Source organism: Mauremys reevesii, linkage group 11 (assembly GCF_016161935.1).
Source record: "Mauremys reevesii isolate NIE-2019 linkage group 11, ASM1616193v1, whole genome shotgun sequence".
NCBI classification, from domain to species: Eukaryota; Metazoa; Chordata; order Testudines; family Geoemydidae; genus Mauremys; species Mauremys reevesii.
This window is the reverse complement of record NC_052633.1, coordinates 56,342,127-56,359,877: the sequence shown is the minus strand read 5'-3', so window position 1 is coordinate 56,359,877 and position 17,751 is coordinate 56,342,127. Positions and strand designations below refer to the sequence as shown.

Below are 17,751 nucleotides of genomic sequence, written 5' to 3'. Positions count from 1 at the left end.
AGCCCTGAAAAATGACAATTGGAGAAAACAAAGAACCTGTTTAATTTATGCTTTAAGTAAGGCCTTAAATTTTAATCCACTTCGTCTCCTGGTTCCACCATACTATTAATCTCCTTATGTTTAAGGTTTTAAATTCCTAATGAACAAAAACCATTGTCCACTATTTGAATTAGCTTTTTTTAATCCTCTGTCCAGAGTAGTTTAAATATGTAAATACATCTATTGAGGATTATTTTTTAATTGTGAATAACTGATAAACGCTCTTTTCTATGTAGTACTTATTTGTAACTTAGCACACGTCAATGTGCCCCAGAGATGCTTTTGCTGATTTCATTTATTCATTACTCTGTCCAGGACCAATCCTAAAGTCGATACACAGGCAAAACATCTATCAAACTCAGAGTGAGTTTTTCCGAATAAGGACTAAAGAAGCAGACACTTTATGTTTGACACTTGATCCCTTTCACTGTGAAAATATAGTTAATAGAGGATCTATCCTATGCACCATATCCTCAGCTACTGTGAAACTGCATAGCTCAGTTTACGACAATTCAGCTATATTCATTTAGATCAGATGATGATCCATGATGTTTACTTTTGTTTGAGCAAGGTTTTTTGCGTTGGGTGAGGTGGGGTGTTTAGATTTCATGAGTATTATTTATGAATTCCTTACAGATAGAATAAGACAAACTCACCCTTTGAATTTGAATATAATTATTTGAATATAAAAGTGAGATGAAATCAAATAGTGTTAACCTTTATGAAAACAAAATCTGAAAGGAAAATGATTTTGATTGGAAAAACCTAATGTCATAACACACTAAAAGTGTCAAATTCTTTCCATATTCTTTCCAATTGTTTCCAATTGTTTTTGACTTTTTTAAACAACAGAGTTTTAGGGGAAAAAGGGATTTGTGGCAAAAAAGTGTTACCTATTTTCTATACTCCAAAGAAGAGGTTTGTTCATACTTCTTTTGGTGCAAACAACTCTTTCATACAAACTTTGTAATTTTTAAAGAAAAATGCTAGAAAGCCTGTAGGTATTTTTTATCCACGGTTCTTTCAAAATAAAGATTTTTTTAAAAAAACTGGCTTTGAAATGTATACTAAATGTAATAACGTACATACTTATTTTAAATGCATATGGTTAAAAGAAGAAGTTTACTGAATCACTTTGAACTCACACTTAAAAAGGCAACCTTTTGAAAGACGTGAAGTTGGTGGAAATTTTTTTCCCCAACATATTCACTTACCCCGACAATGTACTCCTTCATCATACCCGTCTGAACAGTCATATACACCATTGCAGAGTTGGGACAAGTGAATACATCTGTTTGTACCGATGCAAGTAATATGATTCAGGGGACACTTGAATTCTATTTCCTCAGGACCTAAAAAAAAGAATAGGCATAGAAGAATTCATATTCATTTTGTTTATATTCAAAAAATGAAGAGAGAAAGAATGCACTGTATATTGTCATGTATTTGCATAATATTTCCACTTTAAGGCTAGGTACAGGCATTTTATGTACTTGTCTACTCTGCAGCTTTTCAGTGTATTACCGGTAGAATTATATTCTCTCAAATAAGGATTAGCATAATTAAAGAAAATCAACTGCTCAAAAAGGATTACTTTATTAAATGATGATAATACAACTTATGGTTTTACGGGAGGTTTGCCATACCCTAAAGATTAAAGATGCTGAAATTCATATTTGACAACATGCAGGATGGGGAAGTGATTATTTTTAAATAAAGCTTTTAATTTTTATTTTCAATATTACATGAGTCTGCCAATGCCAAACAAATCACTAACACAACCCTGGGCCAGGATGTCACCAACCATATTGAGAAGGAAAAAAGAACAACTCAGACACTCAAAATACAAGAAGAAATCCAACTGTTTACATTTCAGAATGTATTCCTCTTTCCATTGGGTAATAATCACTCTACATTCTGCCATCAAAATGGTTAGACAGGTATGGATGTATGATTACCGTAATTATATTCCCGGTAACACCTAGAGGCCCCCAGCTTTGGTCAGGTCTCCACAGTGCTTGGCACTGTACAGACACTTAGTAAGATACAGTCTGTGCTCCAGAAAGCTTACATGATACTTTAAGATAAAATGCATTGAGAGTTTAACAAAGAAAAGAAGGATGCACAAGAGGTTGGGGACGAAGGAAGCTGTCAGGAGGCAGCTTGTAGCACCCTGATGCTCTGGCTGGGGCACAGGCTTGTTGAGTTTAGCCTAGCGACAGGGCTACTCCAAACTCCATCAGCTGACAGCCGTCCTCAAGGAACTATAAACTAGAGTGCAGTGCGCTCAGATACAATCACTCATCATCCATTCCCAGCACCCTACTCTAGTGCCACATTTGGGGACCGGCAGAGGGATTAGGTATGCCAGCTCTGCGCCAGGCCAGCTGAAAGCTCCTCTCTACTCAGCTTGCCAAATGTAGATGCTTTCTATCCCATTGGAGCCACCTGAACAATGCAAAGGAAGCAGGAGAATATGTGGCCCTATATGTGCTTTTTTTAAACAAATAAATGTCAGTTATTGCTACGGACCACCAGATCAAAATTATATTTTGAAAAATTTGTCTTCATGTAGAACGATTTTGATTTTGCAGTCTTCCTTGTAGCAATGCAGATATTCTAGCAAGTATCACTATTGCTATGAGCTGGCCATTATTTACAATATGTTACAATAAACATCAATTTAATAGTTAAAACCTGGCAGTCCTGGTCACAATTCAGGTAATATTTCTGCCTTCCCACCAAAAAAACATTAAATTCTGTCTGTATTAAAGTTGCAAATATATATGATACAGAAGGATACATATGTGCTATGTTTCAGACTATTTTTGTACATTTAAAACGTTAAAAATGATTGATTACAATCCAACGTTATTTTTCGAGGAGCCTTTCATGCAAACTGCATTCTAGTTCTATGGAAGTATAAAGGGCCTGAATGCCCACTGAAATCAATAGAAAGACCTACTATGGATACGAAGGATGATGTTCATGCAGCAAATATACAGATATTAGGAACTGTAGAGGATGACTATGTAGTCCTCAGAGACAGAGGCAGTGCTCTGACCTTCTGTCCTTGGGGCACTGAGCAGCCCTCAGATAGAAGAGAGAAGCAGGCTGGTGGCAGGGACAAGGTTCTGTCCCCCCTCCTATGCACCAGCGACAGTTCCAGGGCAGAGTAAGATTCATCCCATAAAGTGGGGGTTGGATCCTCTACCCTTGTATCAGCAGTCTCAACTAGGTTGCTTAGGTCTGTGGCTGGACTAGATGAGTGTGGGTAGAATGTGTCAACCCCATACAGACCACAGAAACGGAGGGCATTGGGGGCTGAGTGCCTTGCACTCCGCTGAACACAGCAAAGAGGGGGCTTTCAAAGGTGGACAGAAGAGGGGAGAGCAGGATATGGTGGGGCCTGGAGGTGCTCGCTCTCAGGGAGTCAGGTAGTTGGGTCTGTAACATTAATGGAGTTATGTGGCATTTTCCTGACTTCACCTGAGACTGCTTGGGTGCCTCAGTTCCCTCCCCTCTTAGTGGCTGCTGACAATTCATGATAATGAAACTTCATCAGGTTGTTAGTGAATAAATATTTTTAAAATCACAAACCCAAACATTTAATTTGCGCTGAACTTGTATTTGTGCTTCAGTTGCACAAGGGCCTAAAATGTACCTTAAACATCTAGAAAATGTATTTTTTATTGATTTTTATAGCCTGCCTATCACTGTATCAGAGAAACTAACATTGTGAGGGGGAAGCAGGAGTAGAGAAAACAGCTCTTCGTGATAAAATAAAAATGAAGAATATGCATAAATAGTAAGTAATTCATATTCATGGCATCTACAAATTGTGGTATTTCGCCATTTGCATGTAAGCTCCAGATTTCTGGATCTTCACCTGTAAAAGGTATAGCTGATAGTTATCAGCTGTAGAGGAGGAAAAATAAAATAATTAAAAGATGGAACAAAAATAAATTAAATTTGTAATAGCTTGATTTAAATGTTAACGGAAAGATTGAATGTATTAATTACCATTTATGCTATCACTGGGGAAATCCTAAGGTCCTATCATTCAGTTTGACTGGCACGTTCCCATTGTTCTAAAGACCTCAGGATTTGGCTCTATATTATCAGTTACTAAAGTACAAAGACTGACTCAGAATACAAATATACTGCAATTTAAAATATATTAGCTGAGTTGAAATCAGTTAGAGGATCAGTCACCCACTTGCTAAATCAGATTTCATTGTGAAGGGGGAATATTTGAAAGGAAGATGAATCTGCTTCAAGAAATATATATTAATAAAGAAGCTGTATTTCCAAGAAAAAATAGTATAGTGTTTGTGAAAAGAAATAAGTAATAGATTAGAAGAACTGTTTAACATACAAATGTGCTTATTCTGACATTGATTGGTCTGGCTATATGTAGGTAATATTCATGCACCAGCATGTTTTCATTGTAAAACCAGGTAATTTTTGTAAACTTAATTTATATCAGAAACTGAGGTTGAGGCCCAAATTGGAGAGACTTTAAGCAACTATGAAACCTGGGTCTGTAAAATAAACCTCAGAACTAACACATGCCTCCATTACAGTCAAGGCCTGCTCCTCGGTGCTCTACATTCCTGCTGAGCCGTTAGATGTTGCTGTATATAGAACAGCTTCAGGGTCACTCTTTATACTCACAGAATCCTAGCTGCTTGCTTTAGTGCAGTGGAGACACAGATTTAGTAAGGGCAGTCCTGACTCAATTTGTTCACTTGCTCCTTCTCCCTTCCCTTCACAGTGAACCATTCATGGCAGATTTTGCCATGGTACTTTTGGGGAAGGGAATCTGAAAACCCTGTTTTCTCTCAAGATGATCTCAAAGCAAAGTGGTACAGACAGCTCTAGGATAGGGGAGGTGGGAGTTGAAAAGGAAAGAGATCACAATAGGAGACGGCTATGAAACAGAAAAGAGACGTCAAGGTACAGCTACAAACACCGCCAAAGGATGATGGGCTCAAAAAGAAAAAGAAAATGCCAGTCCTTCCGGGTAGATAATAGATAACTTCTATCTTAAAGGTCCCAGCCATCCAGTATGGGGGAAAAGTAACCCAAAAAAATCCTAGGAAGAGATACAAAACAAAACCACAAGGAAACTGGTTCCCTTTAGGTAGAGACTGTGTCTGAAGCAAAATGTTTCACCATTCTGACTCAAAATTTTCATAATGTTTTGTTTCACAATAAAAATATTTTAACTTTTTGTTCTGATTTGGGACAAAATGTTAAAATAAAAGAATATCAGAAGGAAAATACTTCTAATTTTTGCTCAGCTCTATTGGCAACCAGCCCAGTTAAGTGTCACCATTAATTGGATTGATAGTCTACATAAACTAAGAACAATAATCTTAGTCCTGAAATGGTCAAATCATTTGCCAGAATGTTGAATTTGAAAGTGTATATTGAGAGACAGAAAAGTAATGGGAAAAAAATAAAAGTCTGAACACAGAAAATAACATTCAACATGCAGGACTCATTCATTGTTTTAAAAATATTTTATTAACAATGAAATAGAAGTTTAAATTGTATTAATAATAGCATTGTATAGAGAGGTAGATTGCCCATGGAAGCTTATGATTTTAGGGAAAAGTCATGTGAATTCTACCTCGGGTAGTCCTTTGTCTATATCATAAAATCACTTTACAATTCAGTATAATAGATTAATGCTTAATAAAAAACTGAATATAGGTCATCACTGAGCGATCATATCTTCAAAATCCCTAGAATAATAAAAGTCAGAAATGTGTATTAGATCATCCAGTCTATCTCCTTGCCAGTGGAGGACTGTTGCCCACAATATCTAGTTCTAAAAGTCCCAAGCATTGGACATTCTATCACTTCCTTGGAAGGCTATTCCACAGCTTAATGCATCTTACTCACAGGAAATACTTCCTGGTATTCTTTCTAAATTTTCCCTTTCCTAATTTTAATTGACAGAGACAGACTCAGGTAAGAAGTGTGATGCTTCTTTGGATTCAAGGCTGAGAGTCCCCTTGTTTCCACTAGCCTCCAGAGTGAGGGAGTCCTGCCTATACTAGCTGAATGTTAGCTCCCTAATGCAACCAGCCCGTCATCCATTCAAGTATTCTTTTCTGGGCTACCCCAGCCTGTCTTGGGCCTCCAGGTTGTCAACATATGCACCCCAACCTCTGAGACCCTTCAAAGTGTCCTAATGTGGTATCCAGCCCCTGAACACTAGATACACACAGAAATCCCAGATCCTCTGCTCCCAAAGGACAGCGTTCCATAGTTGGATCAGCACTCCTGTATTATGCATAGCACTTGAGTTCAATTATATAACAAAAGGAAATTTATTCAAGAAAAAAATAGAAACTCAAATAAAAACCAGTGTGAGAGATGGGAACAAATAGTTTCATATAAGACAACATCATATCATGCTTTCTAGAGACTAAACTTAACTAACGAGGTATTCACCTTTCTCCTATTAGACAGCTTACCCCAAGTTCTTTCCCCAAGGTTTTCAACCAGTTTGGTTTAGATCTTTTCTCATAAGATCAAGCCTGCTGGCAGCTCATATTCACAGACTGAAGGAATGAAGGAATGCCAGGGTGTTTTTCTGCACTACGAAATATATCAGAACAGACTTTTGTTGTTCACCTCAAAATAGGGTTCCTTCCCTTCTGCCCATTTACCCCTTTGTGTTAATTTTCATCTGAAGTCTCTGCCAGCTCTTAATTAGAATTTCACTTAAAATGTATGTCTGACATACAATACATAATGGTCCACCATGGAGATAAGTGTCTCCCACTGTCTGCAGAAGATTTTCACAAGAAAAATGCTAACTTTGGGTGACCTGCTTTTCAACTACAGACCAACAGAACATGTTTAGTACATATACATAACTGCTCACATATTTTCCATACATACATCTCTCAATGGCTATGATGTATGGTGTGCCACAGGTTTTCATTAGAGACCTTACATGACATCCTTTTGGTGAAACCAGGGGATCCTTGCACCCCTATATGGTCCAATTCCCTTTGTCAGTTGGAATCTAGAGTTTCTTGGATCACAGGAAGTATGTTCCCTGCCCTGCAAATAAAGTCTTGTATATTTAACAGAGCCAGTGCATCTAGTAATTAAAACAGAAGACTGAATGTCTTTTGGATTCCATTCCTGGTTTTGCTGCTAACTTTTGGTTTGGAGGTAAACTAGAAGGCAGTGCAGATTTTGCATAACAGATGTTAAAACATTCTGTATTAGCTGCAGCTTCCAAGTAGACTTCCAGGATAGGTCAATGTAGAGCACTTTGTAACTGTCTAATCTGGAAATGAAAAAGTCACAGATCACACTGGTGGGGTCCACATCAAGGATAAAACTTGCTAACTTCTAACAAGATGTAGATGGGGGGGGGGAGAACTTCTCTCTGTGATGTTATATTTTAGTCCAGAAGCACTTGAGCATCCATAACACTTCCAGATTCTGAAACTCTTTGGCAAAGGGCAGGTGCAATCCTTTCACAATTGGGCAAACCAGCTTTGTTAGATATCATCTGGGTTCTCTCTCTCTCATTCAATCCTTCTCATCGGGCTAAACAATAGGCAGAAAAGAAACTGAACTATCCAGGTCAGATGAAAGAACTTCCCATTAATGGTAGTTCAATTCAAATCATCTCCCTCTCTCCCCAACAACTGTACACATTTAACATGAACAATGTCAGAAGAGAATCTGGCTGAATCACACATAAGAGAATCCTCAGAGCAATTGCCCAGCTCTGCCCTCAAGGATCTCTTCAGTGGGAAAGAGTGGAATCAATGAAATGCAGTCCTTGCCACCCATACAAGCACACAGAGTCAAAGTATCAAACAGAATTAGCACACATCACCATCCCGCTTCTGACATCCCCTAAATCTGAAATTCTAGGCAAACCATAGCTACACCTGCAACACTCCCAATTCATGCTGCATTGAGTACCCCATTTAGGGCATGCTAAACCAAGATAGGACTGGTTGCATCATCCAGCCAGCTCTTGATTATACAAGCAAATTCAGGGTCCTCATCCACAGCTAAATCATGGATAATGGTTATCTTATTAAATTACATACTTTGCCTCTTTCAAGGGGTCAAGACCCACCCTAGGATACTATGACTTATCTCACTGGGGTGTTACAAGGATTGGATTAAAGATAGTTGTAAAGCTTTTAGAGATCATCAGACAAAAAGTGCTATGCAACAGTAGTCAAAGTATATTAATTTCCAGATCTCTAAAATTTACTGAAATTATAGCAAATAAACACCATGCGATTCCTTATATTTAGAAATAAACCAACATAGCTGCTGATTTTCACTAAATGTACATGTTTCTGTTTCTGTTTATATGTTTTTGCTGTGACTTGCCCATGTCAGTAACAGATCAACAGGTTGCTCCTGTAAATAAGAGACTGGCCAGAGATGTGCAGTACAAACTTCCTCATTGCTGCATTCAGTTTTCTTGAAATCTGACAATACAACACTTCAGCGGTTCTCATTCTGGGGCAGTTCTGAGCAGAGAAAGACAGTTATTCCAAATTGTGGGATGGCTTTGAGATTTACATTTTTGATATAAATTTGTGATGTATAGATCCATCCCTCTCTCTCCTACTTGTTTCTGCACTGCTGGGGAGCTGAACCAGAGCTTGTGATCCAAACCAGAGCTCAATCAGAGCCGTTTCAGTGATTATAATGGACTTTGGATACCGCCCTGTTTGCCAAGAGGGAGAGGCTTTTATGCACTCCCCCGCCCCACCATCGTCATCCAGCAGAGTAGTGGACTGAATCTGGGACATAGAAATGCTTGGTTTGGTACAAATAGTATAATAATGTTGGCAAAAATTTCTCACCTTTTTGCTGTTACAAAAATACTCCTCTTAAGCAGTTTTCATATAGCAGCCACCTATGATCTCTCTAAAATATTAACTGATGAAGTTTATTAATGACTGTAATTAAGGTAGAAGAGCATAGTGTTTAAGGTAGAAAGAGTAATCCATACAATTACATTAGGTTCTCGCTGTATAAATATGGGCTTAAACAAAAATACTCCACGATGGAAGAATACAGTGAAACACAGCCTGCTTCTCATTCACACTAAACCTCTTTAAACTGCTTGCCAATGTAAAGGGACCTTACTCTGAGTGCAAATCTAATTTACTAGAATGGAGTAAAGAAGCCTTAGGCATTCACAAGACAGGGCAAGCAGTGGCCTGGGTCCCTTCCGCCCCCCGCCCCCAATAATCAGTAAGAGCAGAGAGCTCCTCTGGTCCCAAGGCCTCAGCAGGGGCATGTTCCATGACCCTTCAAAAGTGGTCAAATTTAAATTCCTGCACACGCCTTTGAGCCTTAGTATAAATAAGAATTGGGCCTATAGATCAAAGGTTCAGGTTTTGTAAAAGTGTTAAACCATATTGATTAAATTCAAGGTTAGACAACACTTACATACATTTTTAAGATTCTAAAGTTTTTAGAGCATAAAAATCTAATATTGATTTACCTTCCTAGCCCTCGTCCTCAAAAAGCCATGTTGTCCTAGTTACAACATCCAGGTCAAAATGACAGAAAATGTGGAATATGCTTCTGAAAATTATCCATAATAGTGTCTTTTTTCATCATGTTTTTAAGGACTGATATTTTGTTAACCTCCAACCCAGTTCTGGTTCACTCATTAAACAGCAAAAGTTTACCGGTTTATAATGAAAACAAGTCAAAAGTGGAACCACAATTTACATAAATATTCAGCTGCATAAAGAAAGAAACAGAGCTATAAATACTTACCTTAGGGCACATAGGGCCCTAAAAAGAGAAAAAGACAGAGCAAAGTATTATGTCACCATGGGCAAGAAGAAAGTTGTGATCTTTGACCTCATAACGGCACAAACACCCAGACCCCAAAAAGGAATTTTACTGGCGGGGGTGGGGGAGGAAATGGTAGCACTGAAAACCTAAGTGAACTGAGGAATGAATATAGTTACAATATGAACTGTTTGCCATTGCCATGAAAGATGAGAGGTGGGAGATCTACCACGACAAGCAACAGAATGAAGAAAGCAATACTGAAACAAAGAAATCCACATAGACGGTATAGAATAGAGCTTGAGAAGTCTTAAAGATAGTGAAGAATAGTGGGCTACATCCTCAGCAGATATAAATTACTCTTGCTATATTCGAATCAGTGAAGCTATGAGGATTTATGCCATTTGAGGATCTCAGCCATGATTTGACCCTCTCTTTTCAAATAACAAAGGGAACAAATTCTGCCCTCTGATATGCATGGGTGACGTCTTTTCAAGTGCTGAATTTGTTTCATAGCATTTTATATAGAAAAGGGGACATTTCTACCTTAGAATTTCCGGATTCCATTAAAGGATTTGTCACTGATCCTGGCTTGTGTTTAGAGTGCTAAACTATAATTAAGTCCTTCCAGACTTTAAAGTAAATGACCCATTCAAATTAACTAGCGAAAGGTGGTTTACAACATTGTGTTGGCACTCTACTCTTAATGACTTTATAAGAGTATCTGCAAAGGTAGCCGAGCATGGTAGTGGCAACTGAGCTCCAGTGAATATATTCCTCTACTATGTTTTAGCATTGTTGGTATTACATATATGAGAGCGACTTCATAATAAGGTTTAACAGTGTGCAAAACACATCCCATGAATATATTGTACACATTAATATACTGTAGTTGCTTGCTATTTCCTGTGGCCTTTCTGTGCTCTCACCATTGCCTGATAGAAGGAACTTAAGAGCTCAGGGACTTGGGGAAACCCAGCAATAAACCATTGTTCAAATTCTTGAGGTGTGAAGAATCTTTCATAGCCTTTAATACAGAGTGCTATTGATACTCTCCAATAAACACATACATTTTTCTCTTTGGCTCTTTGTTTTCTCTCTTATCACTGCTTTCTGTAGGTCAGGTTCAGATTACTGTCTCAACTCTCCCTGATGTAAGTGAGGAAATAATGAACAGACTTATAGCTTGTTGGTAGCCTTGGTTTATACTTTTCAGTTCACATTAGTTTTAAAAATCCTTTCACATTGTAAATAAAGTTTTCTACTGTAATAGCTACTGGTGACGCTGGAATTGCTTGAGTGGTTCACTTTAATGGCACTAACTGCACTGATGGGTTTTATCTTTGGGGAAAACTTTTATCCCGTAGAGCTCATTTCATATTTTAATGTATCTAGTAGCCAAAACAGAGAGGTGGAGGAACCAGAAAGATTGCACAAAGTCAGACAAATAAAAGGCAAACAAAGACATAGAGGAAATCTTTCTACAGATTGTAGGTGTTTTTTCCATATTGCAGCATGATAGTGTAGTCTCATCATCCAAGACCCACCAAGTTATGAGTGTGTTTGTGTGGACTTAGAATGACAGATGTTTTGAGGTTACAGGACCGATTTTGTCCCCAGGAATTAATGTTCAGTTTGAGACTCCAGTTGGAAGAAGCTTGTGGCTGATGTTGACAGGAAGGGGGAAACGTTGTGAAGATATAGTTGCCGGTTATAATTTTTGAGGACTCCCTAACACTCTGCCAAGCTACTTAAGAGAATGCCTCTCTAAGACCTTCCTATCCCATGACAATTAAGTTTCACTGGAACTATGAAACTGTTCCCATCTGGAATCAGACCCCACTGCCTACAGAGCAAAGAATAAAACTCACTTCTTGATCTTAATATTCCAACCACTGCCAATAGAAATAAAAGGGAAAGAATATTGAAGAACATGCAGAGGGAACAGAATGAGAACAAAAGAGGGTAAATAATATGTAGTAGAAGAGAGGAGAAGGAGAAAGAAGGTATACAGGAAAGGAAAAAGAACTTAAACAAAGATGGCCTAGAGAAGAAGGGAGGAAATCAGACTAGGTTATCAGGAGGTCATTTGGAGTAATTGGATAGTCTGTCAAAGGTGTTTAGATGCTATTCTACAATGATGAGATTGGCATAAGGAATCAATCAATAAATATATAAAAACAGTTGTAGGGTAGGGCACATCATAGGTAAAGAAAAACCTGACATGAACCTAAGTATAAAAGTAATAAACTTTTAGTGAGATTTTAAAAGGTAGGTTCATTTTTACTTCATTATCTTACTTTGTTGCTGTTGCATTTCCTGCATTTCCACCTGGACTGGAAATGTCACAATAGCACCAGAAGGATTGTACTTGGAGTATTTCCAGTGCAACCAGGAGCAAAAAGTATCTTACAAGTACCTCCTTTTCAAAAGGTTTCCTGCTCAGTATTATTATTATTATTATTCCCCTTAACCCACCATCTGGAGTTGGGTAATTATGCAAACATCTGCCATCCTAATCCATCTGAGGTGGCACTGAGTTCCACTTGCTTACTATGTTCTTTGATACAATCCATGTATCATGTCCTCGGCTTTCTTTGATGTCTGTTTCCTACCACTCTCTCCTGCCATACTTTCTTTACCAAGGTTCAAAAAAGAACTAGATACATTCAGGGAGGATAGGTCCATCAATGGCTATTAGCCAAGATGCTCAGGGATGCAGTCCCATATTCTGGGTGTCCCTAAGGCTCAGATTGCCACAAGCTGGGACTGGATGACAAGGGATGGATCACTCAACAATTTCCCTCTAAAGCACCTGGCATGGGCCACTGTTGGAAGACTGGATACTGAGCTAGATGGACCATTGGTCTGACCCTATATGGCCATTCTTATGTTCTTATAGGTCTTCTTCATTCATCCTCTGTATATGTCCAAAATAGGGAAGCCTTGCCTTCTGGATTTTGTCAGCCACATCATGGATTTCAACTTCCATTCTAATGCTTTCACTTCAAAATCTGTCCTTTCGTGTAACTCTTTTTTTTACTCAAAGACATCTCATCTCGAACAACTGTAGGTATTGAACCTGCCGTCTCTTTACTGCCCATGCTTCTACACCAAATAACATTGTAGGGCACACCATTGTTCTATTCACTTGGACTTTTAGTCTGAGTGGTATATGCTTATCATACACCTGAGATGTTATTCCACACTCTTCCAGCACTTTCTAATCTGGACTGTACCTCACATTGAAGCGCACCATCTTTCATAACTCAGCCACCAATGTATTTGAACTGGTCAGTCTAGTTCAGTCAACTTCCATTAATCACAGAAATGTTGGATTGGAAGAGATCTTGATAGGTCTCCTAGTCCAGTCCCTGCACTGAGGTAGGACTAAGTATGTCCTAGACCAACCGTGACTGATGTGTGTCTAACCTTTTCTTAAAAACCTCCAAAGATGGAAACTCTACAACCTCTCTCATATTTTTTTTCAGTGCTTAACTACCTTTACACTTAGAAAGTTTTTCCTAATGTCTAATCTAAATCTCCCTTGCTGTAATTTAAGCCCATTACTTCCTGTGCTGTCCTCAGTGGCTAAAGAGAACAATTTTCCACCCTCCTCTTTATAACCACCTTTTATGTAATTGATGACTTATGTCCCCCCTCAGTCTTCTCTCTCCAGACTTAACAAGCCCAATTTTTTTAATCTTTCCACATAGGTCATGTTTTCTATACCATTAATCATTTTTATTGCTCTCCTTTCTCCAGTTTATCCACATCCTTCTTGAGGTGTGATGCCCAGAAATGGAGACAATACTCCAGTTGAGGCTTTATTAGTTCAGAGTAGAGTGGACATCTCAAGTCTTGCTTACAAACCTCCTGCTAGTACATCCCAGAAAGATGTTTGCTTTTTTTTTTTGCAACAATATTACATTGTTGATTCATATTTAGTGTGTGATCCACTATAATCCGCAGATCTTTTCTGCAGTACTCCTTTCCAGGCAGTAATTTTCCCATTTGTATTTCTGTAATTGACTATTCCTTCCTAAGTATCGTACTTTGCATTTGTCCTTATTGAATTTCATCCTCTTTATTTCAGACCATTTCTCCCATTTGTCAAGATCATTTCGAATTCTAATCCTGTCATCCAAAACACTTGCAACCCTTGCCAGCTTGGTGTGGTATCCACAAACTTTATAAGTGTACTCTTTATGCCATTATCTCAAACATTTATGAAGATAATGAATAGAACCAGACCCAGGACAAACCCCACTCAATATGCCCTTCTAGCTTGACTGTGAATCATTGATATCAATTTCCTAAGTACAGCTTTACAACCAGTTGAGCACCAACCTTATAGTAAGTTTGTCTAGGCTATATTTCCCTAGTTTGCATAGGAGAAGGTCATGTGCTACAGTATTAAAAGTCTTACTAAAGCTGAGATATATCACATCTTCTGCTTCCCTCCCATCCACAAGGCTTATTGCCTTGTCAATGAAGAATATTAGGTTGGTTTGACATAACTTGCTCTTGAAAAATTCATGTTGGCTATTACTTATCACCATATTATCTTCTAGGTACTTAAAACTGATAGTTTGATTATTTCCTCAATTAGCTGATTAGTCTATAATTCCCTGGGCTGTCCTTATTTCCCCTTTTTATAGATGGGTACTATATTTGCGCTTTTCCAGTCCTCTGAAATCTCTCCTGTCCGTCATGAGGTCTCGAAGATAATCTGTATATTTAGTTTTCTTTTGGACCTCTACTGACCCACATAACCTCAGTGCTAGTCACGTTTATTTTCATCCCATGCCCACTGAACTGGTCATACCACTGGTTTACTATTTCCTCAAGGTCTTCTTTTGGGCATGCTATGTCTTCTGCATACAACAGCTTCTCATCTTTTCCCACTGGGATCTACCTTCTGACATAGCCTGTCAACATGATACACAACAGTGGACTGAAGGCAGAACCCCGATGCAGACAGACTTGCACTTCTAAGTGGTTTGTCATTCCACAACATATTTGGATTACTCTTTTAGGTGATCTATATATGACATTCAGCATAATTATTAAATCTTCAGACACTGCATATTTCCTCAGTTCCAGCAGGAACATCCTTCTATACACCTTACCATATGTCTTTTCCAGGTCTATAAAAGCCAGAAGACATCCTGCTGGCATTTTTAGCTTCTTATCTATCATTTGACAACTTAAAAACATGGCATCTGTGGTTTTTCATCCTTTCCTAAAGCTGAACTATTCTTGTTTGAGGAGCGATTCCACCATACTCCTAATCCTAGCATCCAAGATGAGTTCCAGTATCTTCATCCCATGCAACAGCAACTTTATCCCTCAATAGCTTCCATATTCATGGATACTTCCCTTTTTATTGAGACCAAGACAGACTTACATCCATCTTTCAGTATTCTCTTGTCTCACCATATGGTCTTAACCACTCTGCTCATCCATTTTGTGCCTCTGTTGGCCAAGACTTTCACCAGGTCTGCCATTACTTCATCATGTTCCACTGCCTTTCTTCATTATCTGGATTGCATTTCTCACCTCTTCCTCCTCGGTTATAATCTGTTTTAGGTACTACTTTAGGATCACATGTTGGGAACTTCACCAAAAAGGAGCTTGCCTCATTCAAGATAAATGAAGGAGAGGTGGAAACTTGTCCTGGTGTTACTAGCAGTCTCCTTTGTTCATCATTTACCAGTGGTGCTGCAATGCCATCCTCCATCTCTGTGTGTTTCGTTTTTACAATGCTACACATCTTTGTGCCAGCCAGATGTCAGTAGTTTAAAAGTTTAGCACACAGGATGTCCATAGTGCTCTCAGTGGTGGAAACAAAAGCCAAAGTGATATAATGTTGGTGAGGAAACCTCAGTGGAGTTAATTTATGGACTGCAAAGGGATACCTAGTGAGATGAGAGCACTGCAGCAAAGATTGTGGTAGAGTGTTGGACAAGGAGGGAATTAAGCTCAAAAGAAACAAGATGAAAGTTGGTGAAGTTAAGGGGAGGAGTGGCAGAGAAGTTTGTTCAAGCAGTGCAGGACAGATTTGTCATCAGTTGCAGAGGAATGGAATCACCTCAAAAGAATATGAGTGGCAGTGGAAGAGGTTTGTAGGTTATGCAGAATATGGAAAAAACAAGAGACAGAGGTTGACAACCAAAGTGCAGGTAAAATCTACATTTGTAAAATCTGAAAAAAATGGCATGTAAAGAAAAAGAAATTAACAAGGGCTGTTGATTAATCGCAGTTAACTTATGTGATTAATTGCAATTGTTTTCAGTTAATCGCAGTTTTAATTGCACTGTTAAACTATAGAATACCAATTGAAATTTATTAACATTTTGGATGTTTTTCTACATTTTCAAATATATTGATTTCAATTACAACACAGAATACAAAGTGTACAGTGCTCACTTTATATTACTTTATTACAAATATTTGCACTGTAAAAATGATAAAAGAAATAGTATTTTTGAATTCACCTCATAAAAGTACTGTAGTGTAATCTCTTTATCATGAAAGTGTAACTTACAAATGTAGATTTTTGTTACGTGACTGCACTCAAAAACAAAATAATGTTGTCAGTGGGAGCCGCAATTGGCTGAACCTGCGGACGTGGCAGATAAACAAAACGGCCCGGCCCACCAGGGTGCTTACCCTGGCGAGCCACGTGCCGAAGGTTGCTGATCCCTGCTTTAGAGCCTACAAGTAGTCTACGCAGTCCAACTTCTTGTTCAGCCAATCACTAAGAGAAACAAGTTTGTTTACATTTACGGAAGATAATGTTGCCTGCTTGTTATTTACAATGTCACCTGAAAGTGAGAACAGTTATTTGCATAGTACTTTTGTAGCCGGAACTGCAAGGTATTTACATGCCAGATATGCTAAACATTTGTATGCCCCTTCATGCTTTTGGCCACCATTCCGAGGGACTTGCTTCCATGCTTATGACACTCATTAAAAACATGTGTTAATGAAATATGTGACTGAACTCCTTGGGGGAGAATTGTATGTCTGCTGCTCCATGTTTTACCTGCATTCTGCAACATATTTCATGTTATAGCCATCTCAGATGATGACCCAGCATGTTGTTCATTTTAAGAACACTTTCACTACATATTTGACAAAACACAAAGAAGGTACCCATGTGAAATTTCTCAAGATAGCTGCAGCGCTCGACCCAAGATTTAAGAATCTGAAGTACCTTCCAAAATCTGAGAGGGACGGGATGTGGAGCATGCGTTCAGAAGTATGAAAAGAGCAACATTCCAATGCGGAAACTACAGAATCAGAACCACCAACAAATAAATCACTTTTAGGTAACATTGTAAACAAGAAGCAGGCAGCATTATCTCTGGCAAATGTAAACAAACTAGTTTGTCTGAACAAGAAGTAAGACTGAGTGGACTTGTAGGCTCTAAAGTTTTACATTATTTTATTTTTAATGTAGTTATTTTTGTACATAACTCTACATTTGTGAGTTCAACTTTCATGACAAAGAGATTGCACTACAGTACTTGTATTAAGTTAATTTAAAAATACTATTTCTTTTATTTTTACGGTGCAAATATTTATAATAATAAATAAATAAATACAAAGTGAGCACTGCACACTTTGTATTCTGTGTTGTAATTGAAATCAATATATTTGAAAAAGTGGAAAACATCCAAAAATATTTATATAAATGGTATTGTATTATTAACAGTGTGATTAATCACAATTAATTTTTAATTATGTGATTTATCGTGATCCTTTTTTCTTAAAATCATAACAGCCCTACAAAGAAACAAAGTGAGCTGCCAAACACGCAGTGAAAAAGCCAAGGAGACTTCTCTAGTCGCTGCTCAGATTTGGATAAGCATCTGAATTTTTGGG

At 38.1% G+C, this 17,751-nt stretch overlaps 1 protein-coding gene across 1 annotated transcript in view; it reads right to left on the bottom strand.

Moving 5' to 3' along the window:
- The window catches only part of LRP1B (LDL receptor related protein 1B), a 1,239,928-nt gene that overhangs the window by 849,350 nt on the left and 372,827 nt on the right, over nt 1–17,751 (bottom strand). Inside the window, exon 3 of the mRNA XM_039494476.1 lies at nt 1,254–1,391. Within this exon, the coding sequence (XP_039350410.1) occupies nt 1,254–1,391 (138 nt within the window). The remainder of the gene's footprint in view (nt 1–1,253; nt 1,392–17,751) is intronic.